At 42.3% G+C, this 18,936-nt stretch overlaps 1 protein-coding gene across 1 annotated transcript in view; it reads left to right on the top strand.

The window, feature by feature from the left end:
* The first annotated feature begins 8,080 nt into the window (after positions 1 to 8,080).
* Positions 8,081 to 18,936, top strand: part of LOC125557473 — a 29,226-nt gene continuing 18,370 nt past the window's right edge. The window contains exons 1-5 of the mRNA XM_048720117.1: positions 8,081 to 8,251; positions 8,363 to 8,572; positions 8,909 to 8,972; positions 9,071 to 16,569; positions 16,650 to 18,689. Coding sequence (XP_048576074.1) covers positions 8,081 to 8,251; positions 8,363 to 8,572; positions 8,909 to 8,972; positions 9,071 to 10,038 — 1,413 coding nt within the window. The 3' untranslated portion in view covers positions 10,039 to 16,569; positions 16,650 to 18,689. The remainder of the gene's footprint in view (positions 8,252 to 8,362; positions 8,573 to 8,908; positions 8,973 to 9,070; positions 16,570 to 16,649; positions 18,690 to 18,936) is intronic.

The raw sequence follows: 18,936 nt of genomic DNA, 5'->3' as shown, positions 1-18,936 counted from the left end.
GCCAATACTAAGGGAACTTAAGATTCTAAGCATTGAGCAAATAAATTCATTGCATTGCATTCATTCACATATGACATCTTCAACAACAGACTGCCACACCAATTTGATACATTCATCAAAACAAACAACGAAATTCATAATCATACAACAAGAAACGCAGCCAAATTACATAAAAAATCCAATAAGACAAACTATGGAAAATATTCTATAAGAAACAAATGCATTGAAATATGGAATTCTTTACCATCAGATATAACTGATGGCCGCTCCCATTTTATATTTAAAATTAAATTTAAAAAATACCTTCATGCTCAAAACAAGTGATTTAGTATTGTATTGTAGTATTCCAAAAATAGTATTCCAATTTAGTATTTTATTGTATTATTCTAACAGAGACATACTCTTCAATGTAAAACCAAAAATACAAAAAGCTAGTTTGATGCTACCTGCAACCTGATTGTAAATTAGTTCTATTAATATTTACCCAGGGAGGCTACTAGAAAAGCTTCAAGGAGCTTCATAGCCTTCCCTTCATTTCATTTTATTTAATGATGTAAAATGTATTGATTAATTAGAAAATGAAATGGAAAATAAACTATCTATCTATAAGGAACTGCGAATAAGGAACCAGAATCACACTGGTTGTGCTTAACAAGCAAAGAGGTCAGCTTGCGTGCAGAGAAGTGTTTACATACCCTGTCAACGACAGGGGCCATCAACACAGGATCAATCACCCTTGTCATAAGGCCGCCATCAGATTAACCTCTTATGATATTCTTCGCGTCCCGGCATAAAACCCATTATCTTTTTTTTGCGATAATGTGGAATTTATGCCGGGAATCAAAGTACTAATTAACAAACTATGATAATGAATATCTAAAACAAGGAAGCGTAGCGTGCGAGCAGTGTAAACACAATATAAAGTGATTGTTTTGGATAATTGTGGCTTTAATTTCTAATCATTCAATTAATTAATAAATGTATATAAATTTTTTCAGAGATCACACCAGTTGAAATTGGTAACGTAGTATAGCGGATTCCCGATTCGGGGCCTTGGTCGATAGCTCACCCACGCGAAAGAAACCATAAAAAGCGGTCAAAAACATTGCCTGAAACATCACCCGGCAATAAGATGAGGAAATGGTATGGCCGAGCGCTTGGACCAAACGATGCAGCACATCTCGCGTAATTGGGAAACGCACATCAGGCCGATAGCAGAGCCTTCTATGGGCCGAAACTATCTTATTGACTAATAATGTTTGTGAACGTAACTTAAAACCCGACATATAGGTAGAGATAGTAGAGGGAGCAAATTGTTGCGCTGATAAATATGCCACAAAAAGTGCTATGTTACTCACGCTGATCGGTAGCGATAAGAAGGTATTACAAAACAGGCGTGAAAAGTCCAAATATTTATGCCATGCCCGCTAATAGGTTTTTCTAGAAGCAATTGTCAAAGCGGCTGTCAACAAAGCGCTCAAACCAGACTCAAACTCTCTGGCAGAAATTGACGGGGGATTTCCGTGGCTAGGAGGTCCGACTTGGGTGAATCGCGGAACCTCTCGACCTGTAAGCGCGATAATAGGTCACTTTTGTGTTAAGGATTCCAGCAATATGCTTTGAGCAAAACAAAATATTGTGCTTTAAGCAGGTTAGGACCAGGTAACGGACCAATACCATAACCTTCGGCTCACGGGAGGTTTGCTTATTTAGGATTTCTACTACAGCCTGGTTATCAGAAAAGAAAACAACGCAGTGGTTCCGCATCGCAGATCCCCAAATCTCGACAGCAAGAACAATAGGGAATAATTCCCAAAAAATAAACATTGTCCCGCGGGATAATGGAGTTTATCTCGAGTAAGGTTTAATTATAGTTTCACTACATAAGGTTGACAGGTTGATGGGGACAGCGGGGAATATCCGGATATCATTTTCACATGATGCAGGTGGTTTGGCCACTATAAGAACCCTTGTGAAGGCAAGTACTTACCACTATGGCACATGCACGTGTTCTAATATTAGGAGATTCATTTGTTCGCCGCCTTCACGACCACATGGTACACAACTATTGCAAATTGAATTTCGGAATTTCAGTTTCGAATATTTGAGTAAAATTCCATGGGGTCGGGGGTAGAACAGCATATAAATTACAGCTTTACGATCTGGATGTAGTCGAGAATTTCGCCCCAGACATTATTATCTTACCAATCGGTTCAAACGATTTAGTGTCGGCAAGTGCTGCCGTAGTTGGCCCTCAAATAGAGGCCCTCGTTCGTTTATTGGGGGAGCGATTCCACGTGGACCTTGTCTGTGTTTGCCAGACTCTTAAACGCTCGGCCAGAGATACTCTTTATAACCAAAGGGGTCGGAGCACTTACTGGCTATTAAAAGCAGGCCATTGCCCCATTTCCATTTGCCAGATTCTGGTCAGATTTTGGAACACGAAAGTTAATTTTTTGTCTTAAGATGGTGTTCACCTGAACGACGTGGGTTCCGCTAAGTTCATCGTATGACAACATTAAGAGAAAGTGGGCGAAGGCATGCCAAGATGTGGTATCAGCAGCTAGAGAGCTAAACAACGAAATATCATTCGACCTGCAACTAGCCAGCGTCCAGCCAACAGAAAAAAGAGGATGTGCCTTAAAGAGGTCCAAGAAAGCAGTACGCTTCACTGAATAAAGTGAAGCGTTACCTGACCGGCGTTTTTCTTGAGGGCGAGCAAACAGGAAAGAAAGCAGACCCAAGTGAAGTAGCGACAAGACTAAAAAGTTTGAGAAGCGATGACGGAAGAAAGAGGTTCGCAAGTGGAGTGGTTGACAACGCAACAAATCACAAGCTACTTTTCCAGACTGGCTGCCCTTAATCGTTCCGGCGAGTTACGCCAGCAAGTGCTTCCGGAGGAGCCTAGGTTAGAAGAACTCAGAGCCATAAGCGGAGAGAACAGTGAGATCGATATTCATGTTATCCGTCAAGCAGTCCGGAGTCAGCTCTCCGTGCAGAGGTCAATCTAAAAGTCAAACTAGATCAAACTCTCTCACATGTTAATTTTCGACACAGCAATGCAACAATTGTTTCTAGGTAGCCCTTATGTCACTTTTGTCAGCTCGAAATGTTATTTTATATTGTTAGTTTGACACGAATTGCTGAGAGAATGGTGGAGAGCAACAGAAATAGCAACAGTGCAACCTTAAAACATTGTTTATTTCATGTTTGAATATCTATATGGTCGTCTTGGTGTTGAAAGGAGTCCATTTTCGGACAAATCTTTTACAACAAATTCTCGCAGAATCCGAAAAGCGACAACACAGGTACCCATTGTTACTTTTTATCATCATTAAAATCATATTCTTTATCTATTTAGTCCATGTGGTGAATAACGAGAAGTGTGACTCTTTTTTTTCGACCCTAAGGACCCATTATAGCAAACATTTGACGCGGGATCCCTGAGTCGAATACGTCATATTCACGATGACGTCACAGGGCGACAATAGATATGCCCAGAAATTTCATTGCAGATTTTGAAAGTCGGAAAAACCCCTCTTTCATCTGGTATTAGTGGTTTTCGCGTGTTGGGGATATTTGGGCCTAAATATTGATGATTTTAGAGGCTCTTAAAACTCAGAGAAATTGGAGATTCGATTGACAGCTCGTGACATCTTGAAATTTAACTAAATGCAATGGTCTTCCGTATACTAGCTCGATAGATATGTGAAAACAATCATAGTAAGTGTCATTGATATTTAATAAAACGTATTTGCTTAAGAGAAGCGGGAAATGGAGCCATTTTAAAAGGAGTTTCAAAGTCATTTCAGGCCCAAAATAAAGGGGGTGGTCTAACTCCCCCCTAATTTCTTCAAACTTCAAACCGTTCGAGGTGTGGAGGTCCTCTGAAAAACTGGCCAAGTTTCATCCAGATCGGCGTGTCCGCGACTGCATGGTCCTGTCGCGGACACGCACTTAAATCACTCTACTGCTCGCCGATAGGAGTTATCCCTCGCTATTTCTAAAAGGCAACGAGCCTTCTCCAGGGGTGGCAAGGGCTCACCAGCCTTCCACTTGTGGCGTAATAAGGTTCAGCGGCTAATTAAATCTTGTAAGCGCACCTTCTATGAGAGAAAGGTCGAGGCCCTCAAAGAGTCCAACATCAGTCGTTGGTGGAAGGAGGTTAAAGCTTTATCTGGTGGCTCCTGTCGTAACGGAAAGTGGTACGATCAGCTCCTTGTCACAAGTGATTCCGACCCTCTCGAGTCTCTGTGTAACAGGATGAATTCCTTCTTTGTCGGGCTGACCTATGACCTCCCCCCCCCCCCCCCTAACTACTCGCGATGTGGCATCCTTTCAAGTCGATGAAGTCCCTGCTAGGTTACTTGCCACCATCCCGGAGGTTGAGCGAGCCCTATCTGCCACCAAGATAAAAAAAAAGCACCAGGTCCCGATGGAATTCCCAATACCATCCTGAAGACCTTCTCCTTCGAACTTGCTTTGGTCATATGCGACCTTTACAACAGCTCGCTAACTGATGGCTTCTTCCCATCTCTTCTTAAGTCTGCTATCGCACGTCCTCTCCCTAAGTCCAAGCATGCCAAGACCGTGGAAAACGATGTGAGACTTATCTCCCTAACGTCACAAGTCGCCAAGATCATGGAAGGACTAACACTTTCGAGAATGCTCCCCGCTGTCTTAGATAAAATAGATAGTAAGCAGTTTGCAGTTGCGTCTATTTCTACCAAACAGGCTATTGTCTATATTCTACACCTTATGCTTGAGGCCCTTGATCTAGGCAATTGCCCGATTAGACTCTTTTTCGCGGATTTTAGAAAAGCATTCGATTTAATTGACCATCACATCTTACTAGATAAGTTAAGATCACTTTATGTTGAAACGGCACTTTTGCGCTGGGTTGCAGCCTTTCTACAAGGGCGTTCGCAGTCTGTTTGCCTCGATGGTAAAACATCTTCCTCGCAACTACTTAACAGGGGAATCCCCCAGTGTACCAGTGGCCCATTCTCTTCTGTGTAATGTTCAATGACTTGGTCAGGACGTGGCCCCCGCGGGCTAAGTTCGTGGATGATTTGACTGTTCTTGAGGTGGTACCTAGGAACTCACCATCCCTCCTAGGACACATTGTTAACGACATTCAAGCATATGCCCTAAAGAATAACATGCGCCTTAATCCATCAAAGTGCAAAGAAATGTCCGTTAGCTTCTTAAACTATGATAGTTGCAGTTGGCAGCCCATGGCCGTAGGCGGCAATACCATCGATCGGGTGCAGTCGTTCAAGCTGCTTGGCGTTCTCATATCGTGTGACTTAACATGGGTTGCGCACTGCGACTTCATAATTAAGAAGGCTAACAAAAGGCTTTATGCTCTAAGAGTACTTAAGAAATGCGGCCTGGATGCCATAGAGCTGATAACAGTCTACCGGTCACTTATCAGATCGGTAATTGAATATGCGTCTGCAGCCTTTGCGAACCTTCCAAATTATCTGTCTGACGCCCTAGAGAATGTTTAGAGGCGTGCGCTCAAGATCGCTTTCCCAGGTAGTAGTTATGAGGGCTCACTCAAGCTTGCAAAGCTTCCAACGTTGCACGAGCGAAGAAATATCGCATGCCAGCGATTCGTTTCCAGAATCAAACCAGAGAATCCTCTTTTTCCTATCATTAAAGGGCGTCGCATTACGCATGATCCAGGTTATAATCTCAGATCTAAATCTAAGTCTTATCAGAGGCCTACTAATACGAGTCGTTTCAACGAGTTCGTTACTGTTAAATATGCTAATTACATTTGATTAATTGTAGTTTATTGTATTGCTTACTTGTATCTCTGACTCAACTGTAATCCAGTCTATACTGCGAAAGGTTGAATTAAACTCATTATTATTATAAAAAGACACCAGGGGAATACCGCCTTATTCAACATTTGTCTTTCCCTCATGGTATTTCCATCAACGATTTCATACCCGAGGAATATTCCTCAGTGCACTACGCTACAATTTCGGATGTTATTTCTATCCTGCAGAGGATGGGCCCTGGCTCCCTCATGGCCAAGATATTAAATCTGCCTTAAGAATAATTCCTATACACCAGTCTGATCATCCACTATTAGGCCTAACGTTGCAGGGTTCCTGTATTACGATCGCTGTCTCCCTATGGGTTGTTCTTCATCTTGTGCAATTTTCGAAGCTTTTAGCTCATCCCATGCGATATGGGGCATCCGGAGTTCTGCATATTTTAGATAAACTTCCTTTTTATCGCCAATAGTGCGGAAAAATGCCGGGAAGACATAACTTTCATTCTATGTGTAACTTCCTCGGGGTTTCCATTGCACAGGAAAAAAACCATGGGTACAGAGACGTGTTTGCAATTCGCGGGCATTACTCTGGATTCAGTGCACCAAGAAGCACGGCTACCCGGCGATAAGCTCGCAAAGTGTAAGGCTTTGATAGCCCCTTTGCTTAAACGCAAAAAAGTCACATTTAAGGAATTGCAATCGCTTATCGGCCTCATAAATTTCACATGCTCAGTCGTTTTGCCGGGGCGCGCGTTTCTACGTCGACTTATCGATCTCACTCGAGGCGTTAAGCACCCAGCGCATTGCATAAGGTTAACGCGCCAGGCTAAGTCCGATCTCAAGGTCCGATCTCAAGGCAATCTTTTTTACATGATCATAACGGCAGATCATTTTTTATCGAGAAGCGTTGGCAACTATCGTCAAAGCTCGGGCTATTTACAGACACAGCAGGGTCAAAAGGTTATGGCGCGATTTTAGGAACGCACTGGTTTTACGTGGCTTTGAAAAAAGCCTGGCAAAACTTTAACATAACCTTTTTGGAATTTTTCCCAATCGTACTGGCACTCCATATCTGGGGCCATAGTGTTAGAGTGTGATCTCATGGGATGGGATCCCTGTGTATGATTATACAAATAAAAGATCCCGGATGTTCTTCGCGATTCGGGAGCTAACCAAGATGGCGTGTCTTTATGTGTCTTTGTGTAATCCACGATAGTTTTCCTCCATCATGAGCGCTGCAACTAATACAACAGGTTATGGGCCTAGGCGAGATGCCACTGGAAGGTACGGGCGCCTTCTGTTCGATGGAGATGAAAGAAGATACGAACAATGGGAGATAAAGTTTCTAGGATACATGAAGCTTCAGAAATTGAAAGATATCATCCTTGCCGGGGGCGTAGTTGATGCCTCGAAGAACGAAGAAGCATTTGCCGAGCTGATACAATTCCTCGATGACAAGAGCCTGTCATTAGTTATGAGAGATGCAACTGATGATGGAAGAAAAGCGCTGAAGATTTTACGAGAACATTACGCTGGAACCGGGAAGCCACGTGTAATTTCGCTTTACACCGAGTTGACGTCGCCCGTGAAATCGCCCGACGAATCTGTCACAGAGTATATAATAAGGGCTGAAAAAGCAGCCACAGCTCTCAAGAAAAAAAAAACAGTGACAGATAGCCTACTGATTGCGATGTTTCTCAAGGGTTTGCCAGAGAGTTTCAAGCCATTTGTTGTTGTCATCACCCAAAGTGATAGACCATAAGATCTGATGGAGGTGGTGAGTTCATTCCAAATGAGTTCGAGTCTCTTCTTTTAAGAAATGGGATCAACCATAGAAAATCGTGTCCAAACTCCCCTCACCAGAATGGCACTGCTGAACGCCACTGGCGAACTCTTTTTGAGATGGGAAGGTGCCTACTGACTCAGAGTAATGTTAGTAGAGAATTCTGGCCTTATGCAGTAAGTGCGGCTGCGTACATACGCAATCGATGCTTTAATAAGCGTCTACAGCAAACGCCGTACCAAGCCATGACAGGGCGCAAGCCTAATCTATCTAACATGAGAGTTTTTGGGTCTGAGTGTTTTGCGTACAAACAGATGAAAAAGAAACTTGATGACAGATGTACTAAGGGAGTATTCCTGGGATATGATAAGGGGAGCCTGTCTTATCTTGTATATATTCCAGAGGCCAACAAAGTCAGGAAGTATAGGGTGGTGAAGTTTCCCACAAAGAGTGTCGTTGAGCAACAGACACAAACAGATGGCTTGTTGCCAGGCAACGAGGAAGCCATGTTGTTCCAACATCCCACTACTGGTAACCATGATCCAGTTAATGCCAGTATTCCATGTGTAGATGGCCCACAAGAGGCCCCAGACGAGGAAGTAGAGGGGCCCACAGGGGAGGCTGAGGGAGAGCCATGTGAGTCTCAGGCTCCACCTGAGACTAGGTATCCTAGGAGGGTAAGAAGACCTCCTATACACCCTGTGGAATATGTTACTGAAGGGGAGATTGAGAGCAATCAAGTCATGAGCTCAGTTGACTATTGTTACAAAATCTCATCTTTTCCACAGACATACCAAGAAGCTATGGAATCTCAAGAATCGGAGAACTGGAGAGGAGCTATGAAAGAGGAAATGGATTCTCTTCTTAATGATACTTTCAGCCTAACTAACCTGCCAGAAGGTAGAACGGCAGTGGGGGGTCGCTGGGTTTACACCATCAAAGAGGGTGCTGATGGTGATACCTTCAAAGCTAGATATGTAGCAAAGGGCTACAATCAGGTGAGAGGAATTGATTTCCAAGAAACCTTGGCCCCTACTGCTAACCTTACATCTGTGTGAGTGCTATGCCAGCTAGCGGCACAAAACAATCTGATCTTACATCAAATGGATGTGAAGACAGCATATTTAAATGCCCCTATTGATTGTGATATCTATATGGATCAAGCAGAAGGTTTTGAAGTTCCTAGTTCTTCTGGTAATGAAAGACTAGTGTATAAGTTAAACAAGTCACTTTATGGCTTAAAGCAGTCTGGTAGAAATTGGAACACAGTTTTGCATAACTGTTTAGTAGAGAACCAGTTTGTTTAGAACTCAGTTGATCATTGTGTATACAAGAAAGAGATTGGTGACAAAGTTGTGTACATGTTGATATGGGTGGATGACATTATTATTGCTGCAAGTGACATGGGCATTATGTTAGAGACGAAGCAGATTCTCCAGGAGAGATTTCGCATGAAAGACCTGGGGAGGCTTTACTACTTTCAGTCTAACACCAAGGCCGATTTGATTTCACGGTTCCAGGTCGATCAGTTTCGAGAAATATTTCCCGAAGCGGACACTCAGCCAACCGCGGTACCCCTGAGCCTACGACCGGAGACTTGGTGCGTATTTTAAACGAGCTGTTAGGTAATGCCCTCTCTTCCGGGTCGCAACAAGCTTACGCTAGAGCATGGAACACGTTTCGACAGTTTTATCATCAGTTCTATCGCACAGACCAGCTAAACCTCCCATTAGGCACCCCTACTTTAGCACTCTTTATTTCTTACTTGAGAGCTAAGCAATTAGCCGCCTCGACAATCCTGTCATATATGTCTTCGATAGGCTACGTACATAAGCTAAAAGGCATGCCGGACCCAACGCAAGCGTTTATAATTCACAAACTTTTGACAGCTGTCAAAAAACAAAAATCACCAGATGTGCGATTGCCGATAACAGAAACAGTGTTACACCAGCTGGTGGATGCCCTTGTTTCCACAAATTCTTCGGCCTCGCAACGCACGCTATTCAAAGCAATGTTTATGGCGGCTTTCTACGGGTTTTTCCGCATAGGTGAATTAATCCCAAAAATATCTGCCTTAGGCGATCAAGTCGTTCAAATCAGAGATTTAGCGCTCTATAAAAGCGGCAAAGAGATAAGTAAACTAGTGATAACGACTTCGCATTTCCAGCATACCACGAGTAATAGGCCGTTCGAGATAACAATTGCGCGTTTGCCGTCGGCCAACTACTGCCCAGTGCGCGCTATTATGGATTACTGCGCTGCGAGGGGATCCCAACCAGGGCCTCTTTTTCTATCCCATGGTAATCCCGTATCTATGTCCCAATTTTCATTAGAATTAAATCGGTGCCTTAGTTTTTGTGAGTTGGACACTTCTCGCTATAAGAGCCATAGCTTTCGGATCGGAGCGGTTTGTCACACCTACGAAAAGGGCTATTCGGATTCCCAAATAAGGGCTATGGGTTGATGGAAATCCGATGCGTTTAAAATATACATTAGGCCCGATACCTTTAAGGCGACCTAGTTTCGTATATCGCCACGATCCTTTAAGTTCAGATCTGGGGCTGCTTTCAGGGTTGTGGCGGAATATTTATAGTGTAGTCATATTTTAGCGAAGGCGATGAACTACTGGTCCACCTCGGCCCTCTCCAAGTCCTCCTCCACGGCCGCATTACGCACAAATGTCTTATTGCATCCCTCTTGCGTACAAACGCATGGTCCTCACACACCTCGGCCCTCTCCAAGCTGAAGATGAACTACTGGCCCACCTCGGCCCTCCCCAAGTCCTCCTCCTTGTTTGCGAGGTCGACAAAACAGTATGTACACCAGTTCGCGTCGTTTTGTCTAGAAGTGCTTTGGTAAATATACAAAAAAGAAAAGACAGGTCGGACAACTATTCAAGTACTGTAGTGTTTGCCCATGATAGGAGCCAAAAGACCAGCTAATGCGTTTAAAAACGCTTTTGTCTCCATCGGAATGTTTTGTTTTCAACTGTGCGCCATTTGTTGGCTTTCGTCCCGAATGATTTTTGCAAAAAGCTTGTCTTACCTGAAGATAGCACCTAGACTTGCATTTGGCTCGATATATTTCATATCCGGCACTTTGGAACTTTTGGGATGCGAATAATGGGGATGCGATTGTGAATAATAACAATAAAAAAGAAAAAAAAGGTATAAGGACACTTTTAGTTACATTTGATACATTTGCTACATTGCTGCTTTGCTACAGTTGATCAAAAAAAAAAGGTATAAGGACATTTTTAGATACATTTGATACTGCGCTTGAAGATGAACTACTGGTCCACCTCGGCCCTCCCCAAGTCCTCCTCCACGGCCGCATCACGCACAAATGTCTTATTGCATCCCTCTTGCGTACAAACGCATGGTCCTCACACACCTCGGCCCTCTCCAAGTTGAAGATGAACTACTGGCCCACCTCGGCCCTCTGCAAGTCCTCCTCCTTGTTTGCGAGGTCGACAAAACAGTATGTACACGAGTTCGTGTCGTTTTGTCTGGAAGTGCTTGGATAAATATACAAAAAAGAAAAGAAAGGTCGGACAACTACTCAACTACTGTAGTACACTTTGGAACTTGTGGGATGCAAATAATGGAGATGCGATTGTGAATAATAACAATAAAAAAGAAAAAAAAAGGTATAAGGACATTTTTAGATACATTTGATACATTTGCTACATTGCTACTTTGCTACATTGCTGCTTTGCTACAGTTGATCAAAAAGAAAAAAAAGGTATAACGACATTTTTAGATACATTTGATACTGCGCTTGAAGATGAACTACTGGTCCACCTCGGCCCTCTCCAAGTCCTCCTCCACGGCCGCATCACGCACACATGTCTTATTGCATCCCTCTTGCGTACAAACGCATGGTCCTCACACACCTCGGCCCTCTCCAAGTTGAAGATGAACTACTGGTCCAACTCGGCCCTCTCCAAGTCCTCCTCCTTGTTTGCGAGGTCGACAAAACAGTATGTACACCAGTTCGCGTCGTTTTGTCTGGAAGTGCTTTGATAAATATACAAAAAAGAAATGACAGGTCGTACAACTACTCAACTACTGTAGTGTTTGCCCATGATAGGAGCCAAAAGACCAGCTAATGCGTTTAAAAACGCTTTTGTCTCCATCGGAATGCTTTGTTTTCAACTGTGCGTCATTTGTTGGCTTTCGTCCCGAATGATTTTTGCAAAAAGCTTTTCTTACCTGAAGATAGCACCTAGACTTGCATTTGGCTCGATATATTTCATATCCGGCACTTTGGAACTTTTGGGATGCGAATAATGGGGATGCGATTGTGAATAATAACAATAAAAAAGAAAAGAAAAAGGTATAAGGACATTTTTAGATACATTTGATACATTTGCTACATTGCTACTTTGCTACATTGCTGCTTTGCTACCGTTGATCAAAAAGAAAAAAAAAGGTATAAGGACATTTTTAGATACATTTGATACTGCGCTTGAAGATGAACTACTGGTCCACCTCGGCCCTCTCCAAGTCCTCCCCCACGGCCGCCTCACGTACAAATGTCTTATTGCATCCCTCTTGCGTAGAAACGCTTGGTCCTCACAAACCTCGGCCCTCTCCAAGTTGAAGATGAACTACTGGTCCACCTCGGTCCTCTCCAAGTCCTCCTCCTTGTTTGCGAGGTCGACAAAACAGCATGTACACCAGTTCGACTTGTTTTGTCTGGAAGTGCTTTGATAAATATACAAAAAAGAAACGACAGGTCGGACAACTACTCAACTGCTGTAGTTTTTGCCCATGATAGGAGCCAAAAGACCAGCTAATGCGTTGAAAAACGCTTTTGTCTCCATCGGAATGTTTTGTTTTCAGCAATGCTCCATTTGTTGGCTTTCGTCTTGAATGATTTTTGCAAAAAGCTTTTCTTACCTGAAGATAGCAATTAGACTTGCATTTGGCTCGATACATTTCATATCAGGCATTTTGAAACTTTTGGGATGCGAATAATGGGGATGCGATTGGGAATAATAACAATAAAAAAGAAAAAAAGGTATAAGGACATTTTTAGATACATTTGATACATTTGCTACATTGCTACTTTGCTACATTGCTGCTTTGCTAAAGTTGATAAAAAAGAAAAAAAAAGGTATAAGGACATTTTTAGATACATTTGATACTGCGCTTGAAGATGAACTACTGGTCCACCTCGGCCCTCTCCAATTCCTCCTCCTTGTTTAAGAGATCGACAAAACAGTATGTACACCAGTTCGACTCGTTTTGTCTGGAAGTGCTTTGATAAATATACAAAAAAGAAAAGACAGGTCGGACAACTAATCAACTACTGTAGTGTTTGCCCATGATAGGAGCCAAAAGACCAGCTAATGCGTTTAAAAACGCTTTTGTCTCCATCGGAATGTTTTGTTTTCAACTGTGCGCCATTTGTTGGCTTTCGTCCCGAATGATTTTTGCAAAAAGCTTTTCTTACCTGAAGATAGCACCTAGACTTGCATTTGGCTCGATATATTTCATATCCGGCACTTTGGAACTTTTGGGATGCGAATAATGGGGGTGCGATTGTGAATAATAACAATAAAAAAGAAAAAAAGGTATAAGGACATTTTTAGATACATTTGATACATTTGCTACATTGCTACTTTTTTTTGTTTTTGATCAACTGTAGCAAAGCAGCAATGTAGCAAAGGTATAAGGACATTTTTAGATACATTTGATACTGCGCTTGAAGATGAACTACTGGTCCACCTCGGCCCTCTCCAAGTCCTCCTCCACGGCCGCATCACGCACAAATGTCTTATTGCATCCCTCGTGCGTACAAACGCATGGTCCTCACACACCTCGGCCCTCTCCAAGTTGAAGATGAACTACTTGTCCATCTTGGTCCTCTCCAAGTCCTCCTCCTTGTTTGCGAGGTCGACAAAACAGTATGTACACCAGTTCGACTCGTTTTGTCTGGAAGTGCTTTGATAAATATACAAAAAAGAAAAGACAGGTCGGACAACTACTCAACTACTGTAGTGTTTGCCCATGATAGGAGCCAAAAGACCAGCTAATGCGTTTAAAAACGCTTTTGTCTCCATCGGAATGTTTTGTTTTCAATTGTGCGCCATTTGTTGGCTTTCGTCCCGAATGATTTTTGCAAAAAGCTTTTCTTACCTGAAGATAGCACCTAGACTTGCATTTGGCTCGATATATTTCATATCCAGCACTTTGGAACTTTTGGGATGCGAATAATGGGGATGCGATTGTGAATAATAACAATAAAAAAGAAAAAAAGGTATAAGGACATTTTTAGATACATTTGCTACATTGCTACTTTGCTACATTGCTGCTTTGCTACAGTTGGTCAAAAAGAAAAAAAAAAGGTATAAGGACATTTTTAGATACATTTGATACTGCGCTTGAAGATGAACTACTGGTCCACCTCGGCCCTCTCCAAGTCCTCCTCCACAGGCCGCATCACGGACAAATGTCTTATTGCATCCCTCTTGCGTACAAACGCATGGTCCTCACAAACCTCGGCCCTCTCCAAGTTGAAGATGGACTACTGGTCCACCTAGGTCCTCTCCAAGTCCTCCTCCTTGTTTGCGAGGTCGACAAAACAGTATGTACACCAGTTCGACTCGTTTTGTCTGGAAGTGCTTTGATAAATATACAAAAAAGAAAAGACAGGTCGGACAACTACTCAAGTACTGTAGTGTTTGCCCATGATAGGAGCCAAAAGACCAGCTAATGCGTTTAAAAACGCTTTTGTCTCAATCGGAATGTTTTGTTTTCAACTGTGCGCCATTTGTTGGCTTTCATCCCGAATGATTTTTGCAAAAAGCTTTTCTTACCTGAAGATAGCACCTAGACTTGCATTTGGCTCGATATATTTCATATCCGGCATTTTGAAACTTTTGGGATATATTTCATATCCGGCACTTTGGAACTTTTGGGATGCGATTGTGAATAATAACAATAAAAAAGAAAAAAAGGTATAAGGACATTTTTAGATACATTTGATACATTTGCTACATTGCTACTTTGCTACATTGCTGCTTTGCTACAGTTGATCAAAAAGAAAAAAAAAGGTATAAGGACATTTTTAGATACATTTGATACTGCGCTTGAAGATGAACTACTGGTCCACCTCGGCCCTCTCCAAGTCCTCCTCCACGGCCGCATCACGCACAAATGTCTTATTGCATCCCTATTGCGTACAAACGCATGGTCCTCACACACCTCGGCCCTCTCCAAGTTGAAGATGAACTACTGGTCCATCTCGGTCCTCTCCAAGTCCTACTCCTTGTTTGCGAGGTCAACAAAACAGTATGTACACCAGTTCGACTCGTTTTGTCTGGAAGTGCTTTGATAAATATACAAAAAAGAAAAGACAGGTCGGACAACTACTCAAGTACTGTAGTGTTTGCCCATGATAGGAGCCAAAAGACCAGCTAATGCGTTTAAAAACGCTTTTGTCTCCATCGGAATGTTTTGTTTTCAACTGTGCGCCATTTGTTGGCTTTCGTCCCGAATGATTTTTGCAAAAAGCTTTTCTTACCTGAAGATAGCACCTAGACTTGCATTTGGCTCGATATATTTCATATCCGGCACTTTGGAACTTTTGGGATGCGAATAATGGGGATGCGATTGTGAATAATAACAATTAAAAAGAAAAAAAGGTATAAGGACATTTTTAGATACATTTGATACATTTGCTACATTGCTACTTTGCTGCTTTGCTACAGTTGATCAAAAGGAAAATAAAGGTATAAGGACATTTTTAGATACATTTGATACTGCGCTTGAAGATGAACTACTGGTCCACCTCGGCCCTCTCCAAGTCCTCCTCCACGGCCGCATCACGCACAAATGTCTTATTGCATCCCTCTTGCGTACAAACGCATGGTCCTCACACACCTCGGCCCTCTCCAAGTTGAAGATGAACTACTGGTCCACCTCGGTCCTCTCCAAGTCCTCCTCCTTGTTTGCGAGATCGACAAAACAGTATGTACACCAGTTCGACTCGTTTTGTCTGGAAGTGCTTTGATAAATATACAAAAAAGAAAAGACAGGTCGGACAACTACTCAACTACTGTAGTGTTTGCCCATGATAGGAGCCAAAAGACCAGCTAATGCGTTTAAAAACGATTTTGTCTCCATCGGAATGTTTTGTTTTCAACTGTGCGCCATTTCTTGGCGTTCGTCCCGAATGATTTTTGCAAAAAGATTTTCTTACCTGAAGATAGCACCTAGACTTGCATTTGGCTCGATATATTTCATATCCGGCATTTTGAAACTTTTGGGATGCGAATAATGGGGATGCGATTGTGAATAATAACAATAAAAAAGAAAAAAGGGTATAAGGACATTTTTAGATACATTTGATACATTGCTACTTTGCTACATTGCTACTTTGCTACAGTTGATCAAAAAGAAAAAAAAGGTATAAGGACATTTTTAGATACATTTGATACTGCGCTTGAAGATGAACTACTGGTCCACCTCGGCCCTCTCCAAGTCCTCCTCCACGGCCCCATCACGCAGAAATGTCTTATTGCATCCCTCTTGCGTACAAACGCATGGTCCTCACACAGCTCGGCCCTCTCCAAGTTGAAGATGAACTACTTGTCCATCTTGGTCCTCTCCAAGTCCTCCTCCTTGTTTGCGAGATCGACAAAACAGTATGTACACCAGTTCGACTCGTTTTGTCTGGAAGTGCTTTGATAAATATACAAAAAAGAAAAGACAGGTCGGACAACTACTCAACTACTGTAGTGTTTGCCCATGATAGGAGCCAAAAGACCAGCTAATGCGTTTAAAAACGCTTTTGTCTCCATCGGAATGTTTTGTTTTCAACTCTGCGCCATTTGTTGGCTTTCGTCCCGAATGATTTTTGCACAAAGCTTTTCTTACCTGAAGATAGCACCTAGACTTGCATTTGGCTCGATATATTTCATATCCGGCATTTTGAAACTTTTGGGATGCGATTGTGAATAATAACAATAAAAAAGAAAAAAAAGGTATAAGGACATTTTTAGATACATTTGATACATTTGCTACATTGCTGCTTTGCTACAGTTGATCAAAAAGAAAAAAAAAGGTATAAGGACATTTTTAGATACATTTGATACTGCGCTTGAAGATGAACTACTGGTCCACCTCGGCCCTCTCCAAGTCCTCCTCCACGGCCGCATCACGCACAAATGTCTTATTGCATCCCTCTTGCGTACAAACGCATGGTCCTCACACACCTCGGCCCTCTCCAAGTTGAAGATGAACTACTGGTCCATCTCGGTCCTCTCCAAGTCCTACTCCTGGTTGCGAGGTCAACAAAACAGTATGTACACCAGTTCGACTCGTTTTGTCTGGAAGTGCTTTGATAAATATACAAAAAAGAAAAGACAGGTCGGACAACTACTCAACTACTCAACTACTGTAGTGTTTGCCCATGATAGGAGCCAAAAGACCAGCTAATGCGTTTAAAAACGCTTTTGTCTCCATCGGAATGTTTTGTTTTCAACTGTGCGCCATTTGTTGGCTTTCGTCCCGAATGATTTTTGCAAAAAGATTTTCTTACCTGAAGATAGCACCTAGACTTGCATTTGGCTCGATATATTTCATATCCGGCATTTTGAAACTTTTGCGATGTGATTGTGAATAATAACAATAAAAAAGAAAAAAAAGGTATAAGGACATTTTTAGATACATTTGATACATTTGCTATATTGCTACTTTGCTACAGTTGATCAAAAAGAAAAAAAAAAGGTATAAGGACATTTTTAGATACATTTGATACTGCGCTTGAAGATGAACTACTGGTCCACCTCGGCCCTCTCCAAGTCCTCCTCCACGGCCGCATCACGCACAAATGTCTTATTGCATCCCTCTTGCGTACAAACGCATGGTCCTCACACACCTCGGCCCTCTCCAAGTTGAAGATGGACTACTGGTCCACCTCGGTCCTCTCCAAGTCCTCCTCCTTGTTTGTGAGATCGACAAAACAGTATGTACACCAGTTCGACTCGTTTTGTCTGGAAGTGCTTTGATAAATATACAAAAAAGAAAAGACAGGTCGGACAACTACTCAAGTACTGTAGTGTTTGCCCATGATAGGAGCCAAAAGACCAGCTAATGCGTTTAAAAACGCTTTTGTCTCCATCGGAATGTTTTGTTTTCAACTGTGCGCCATTTCTTGGCTTTCGTCCCGAATGATTTTTGCAAAAAGATTTTCTTACCTGAAGATAGCACCTAGACTTGCATTTGGCTCGATATATTTCATATCCGGCATTTTGAAACTTTTGGGATGCGAATAATGGGGATGCGATTGTGAATAATAACAATAAAAAAGAAAAAAGGTATAAGGACATTTTTAGATACATTTGCTACATTGCTACATTGCTGCTTTGCTACAGTTGATCAAAAAGAAAAATAAGGTATAAGGACATTTTTAGATACATTTGATACTGCGCTTGAAGATGAAGTACTGGTCCACCTCGGCCCTCTCCAAGTCCTCCTCCACGGCCGCATCACGCACAAATGTCTTATTGCATCCCTCTTGCGTACACACGCATGGTCCTAACACACCTCGGCCCTCTCCAAGTTGAAGATGAACTACTTGTCCATCTTGGTCCTCTCCAAGTCCTCCTCCTTGTTTGCGAGATCGACAAAACAGTATGTACACCAGTTCGACTCGTTTTGTCTGGAAATGCTTTGATAAATATACAAAAAAGAAAAGACAGGTCGGACAACTACTCAACTACTGTAGTGTTTGCCCATGATAGGAGCCAAAAGACCAGCTAATGCGTTTAAAAACGCTTTTGTCTCCATCGGAATGTTTTGTTTTCAACTGTGCGCCATTTGTTGGCTTTCGTCCCGAATGATTTTTGCAAAAAGCTTTTCTTACCTGAAGATAGCACCTAGACTTGCATTTGGCTCGATATATTTCATATCCGGCATTTTGAAACTTTTGGGATATATTTCATATCCGGCACTTTGGAACTTTTGGGATGCGATTGTGAATAATAACAATAAAAAAGAAAAAAAGGTATAAGGACATTTTTAGATACATTTGATACATTTGCTACATTGCTACTTTGCTACATTGCTGCTTTGCTACAGTTGATCAAAAAGAAAAAAAAAGGTATAAGGACATTTTTAGATACATTTGATACTGCCCTTGAAGATGAACTACTGGTCCACCTCGGCCCTCTCCAAGTCCTCCTCCACGGCCGCATCACGCACAAATGTCTTATTGCATCCCTCTTGCGTACAAACGCATGGTCCTCACACACCTCGGCCCTCTCCAAGTTGAAGATGAACTACTTGTCCATCTTGGTCCTCCCCAAGTCCTCCTCCTTGTTTGCGAGGTCGACAAAACAGTATGTACA

The sequence above is a fragment of the Nematostella vectensis genome, chromosome 12 (assembly GCF_932526225.1).
Source record: "Nematostella vectensis chromosome 12, jaNemVect1.1, whole genome shotgun sequence".
Classification (NCBI taxonomy): Eukaryota; Metazoa; Cnidaria; class Anthozoa; order Actiniaria; family Edwardsiidae; genus Nematostella; species Nematostella vectensis.
Note: the sequence above shows the minus strand (reverse complement) of the source record. Positions and strands in the feature narration are given on the sequence as shown.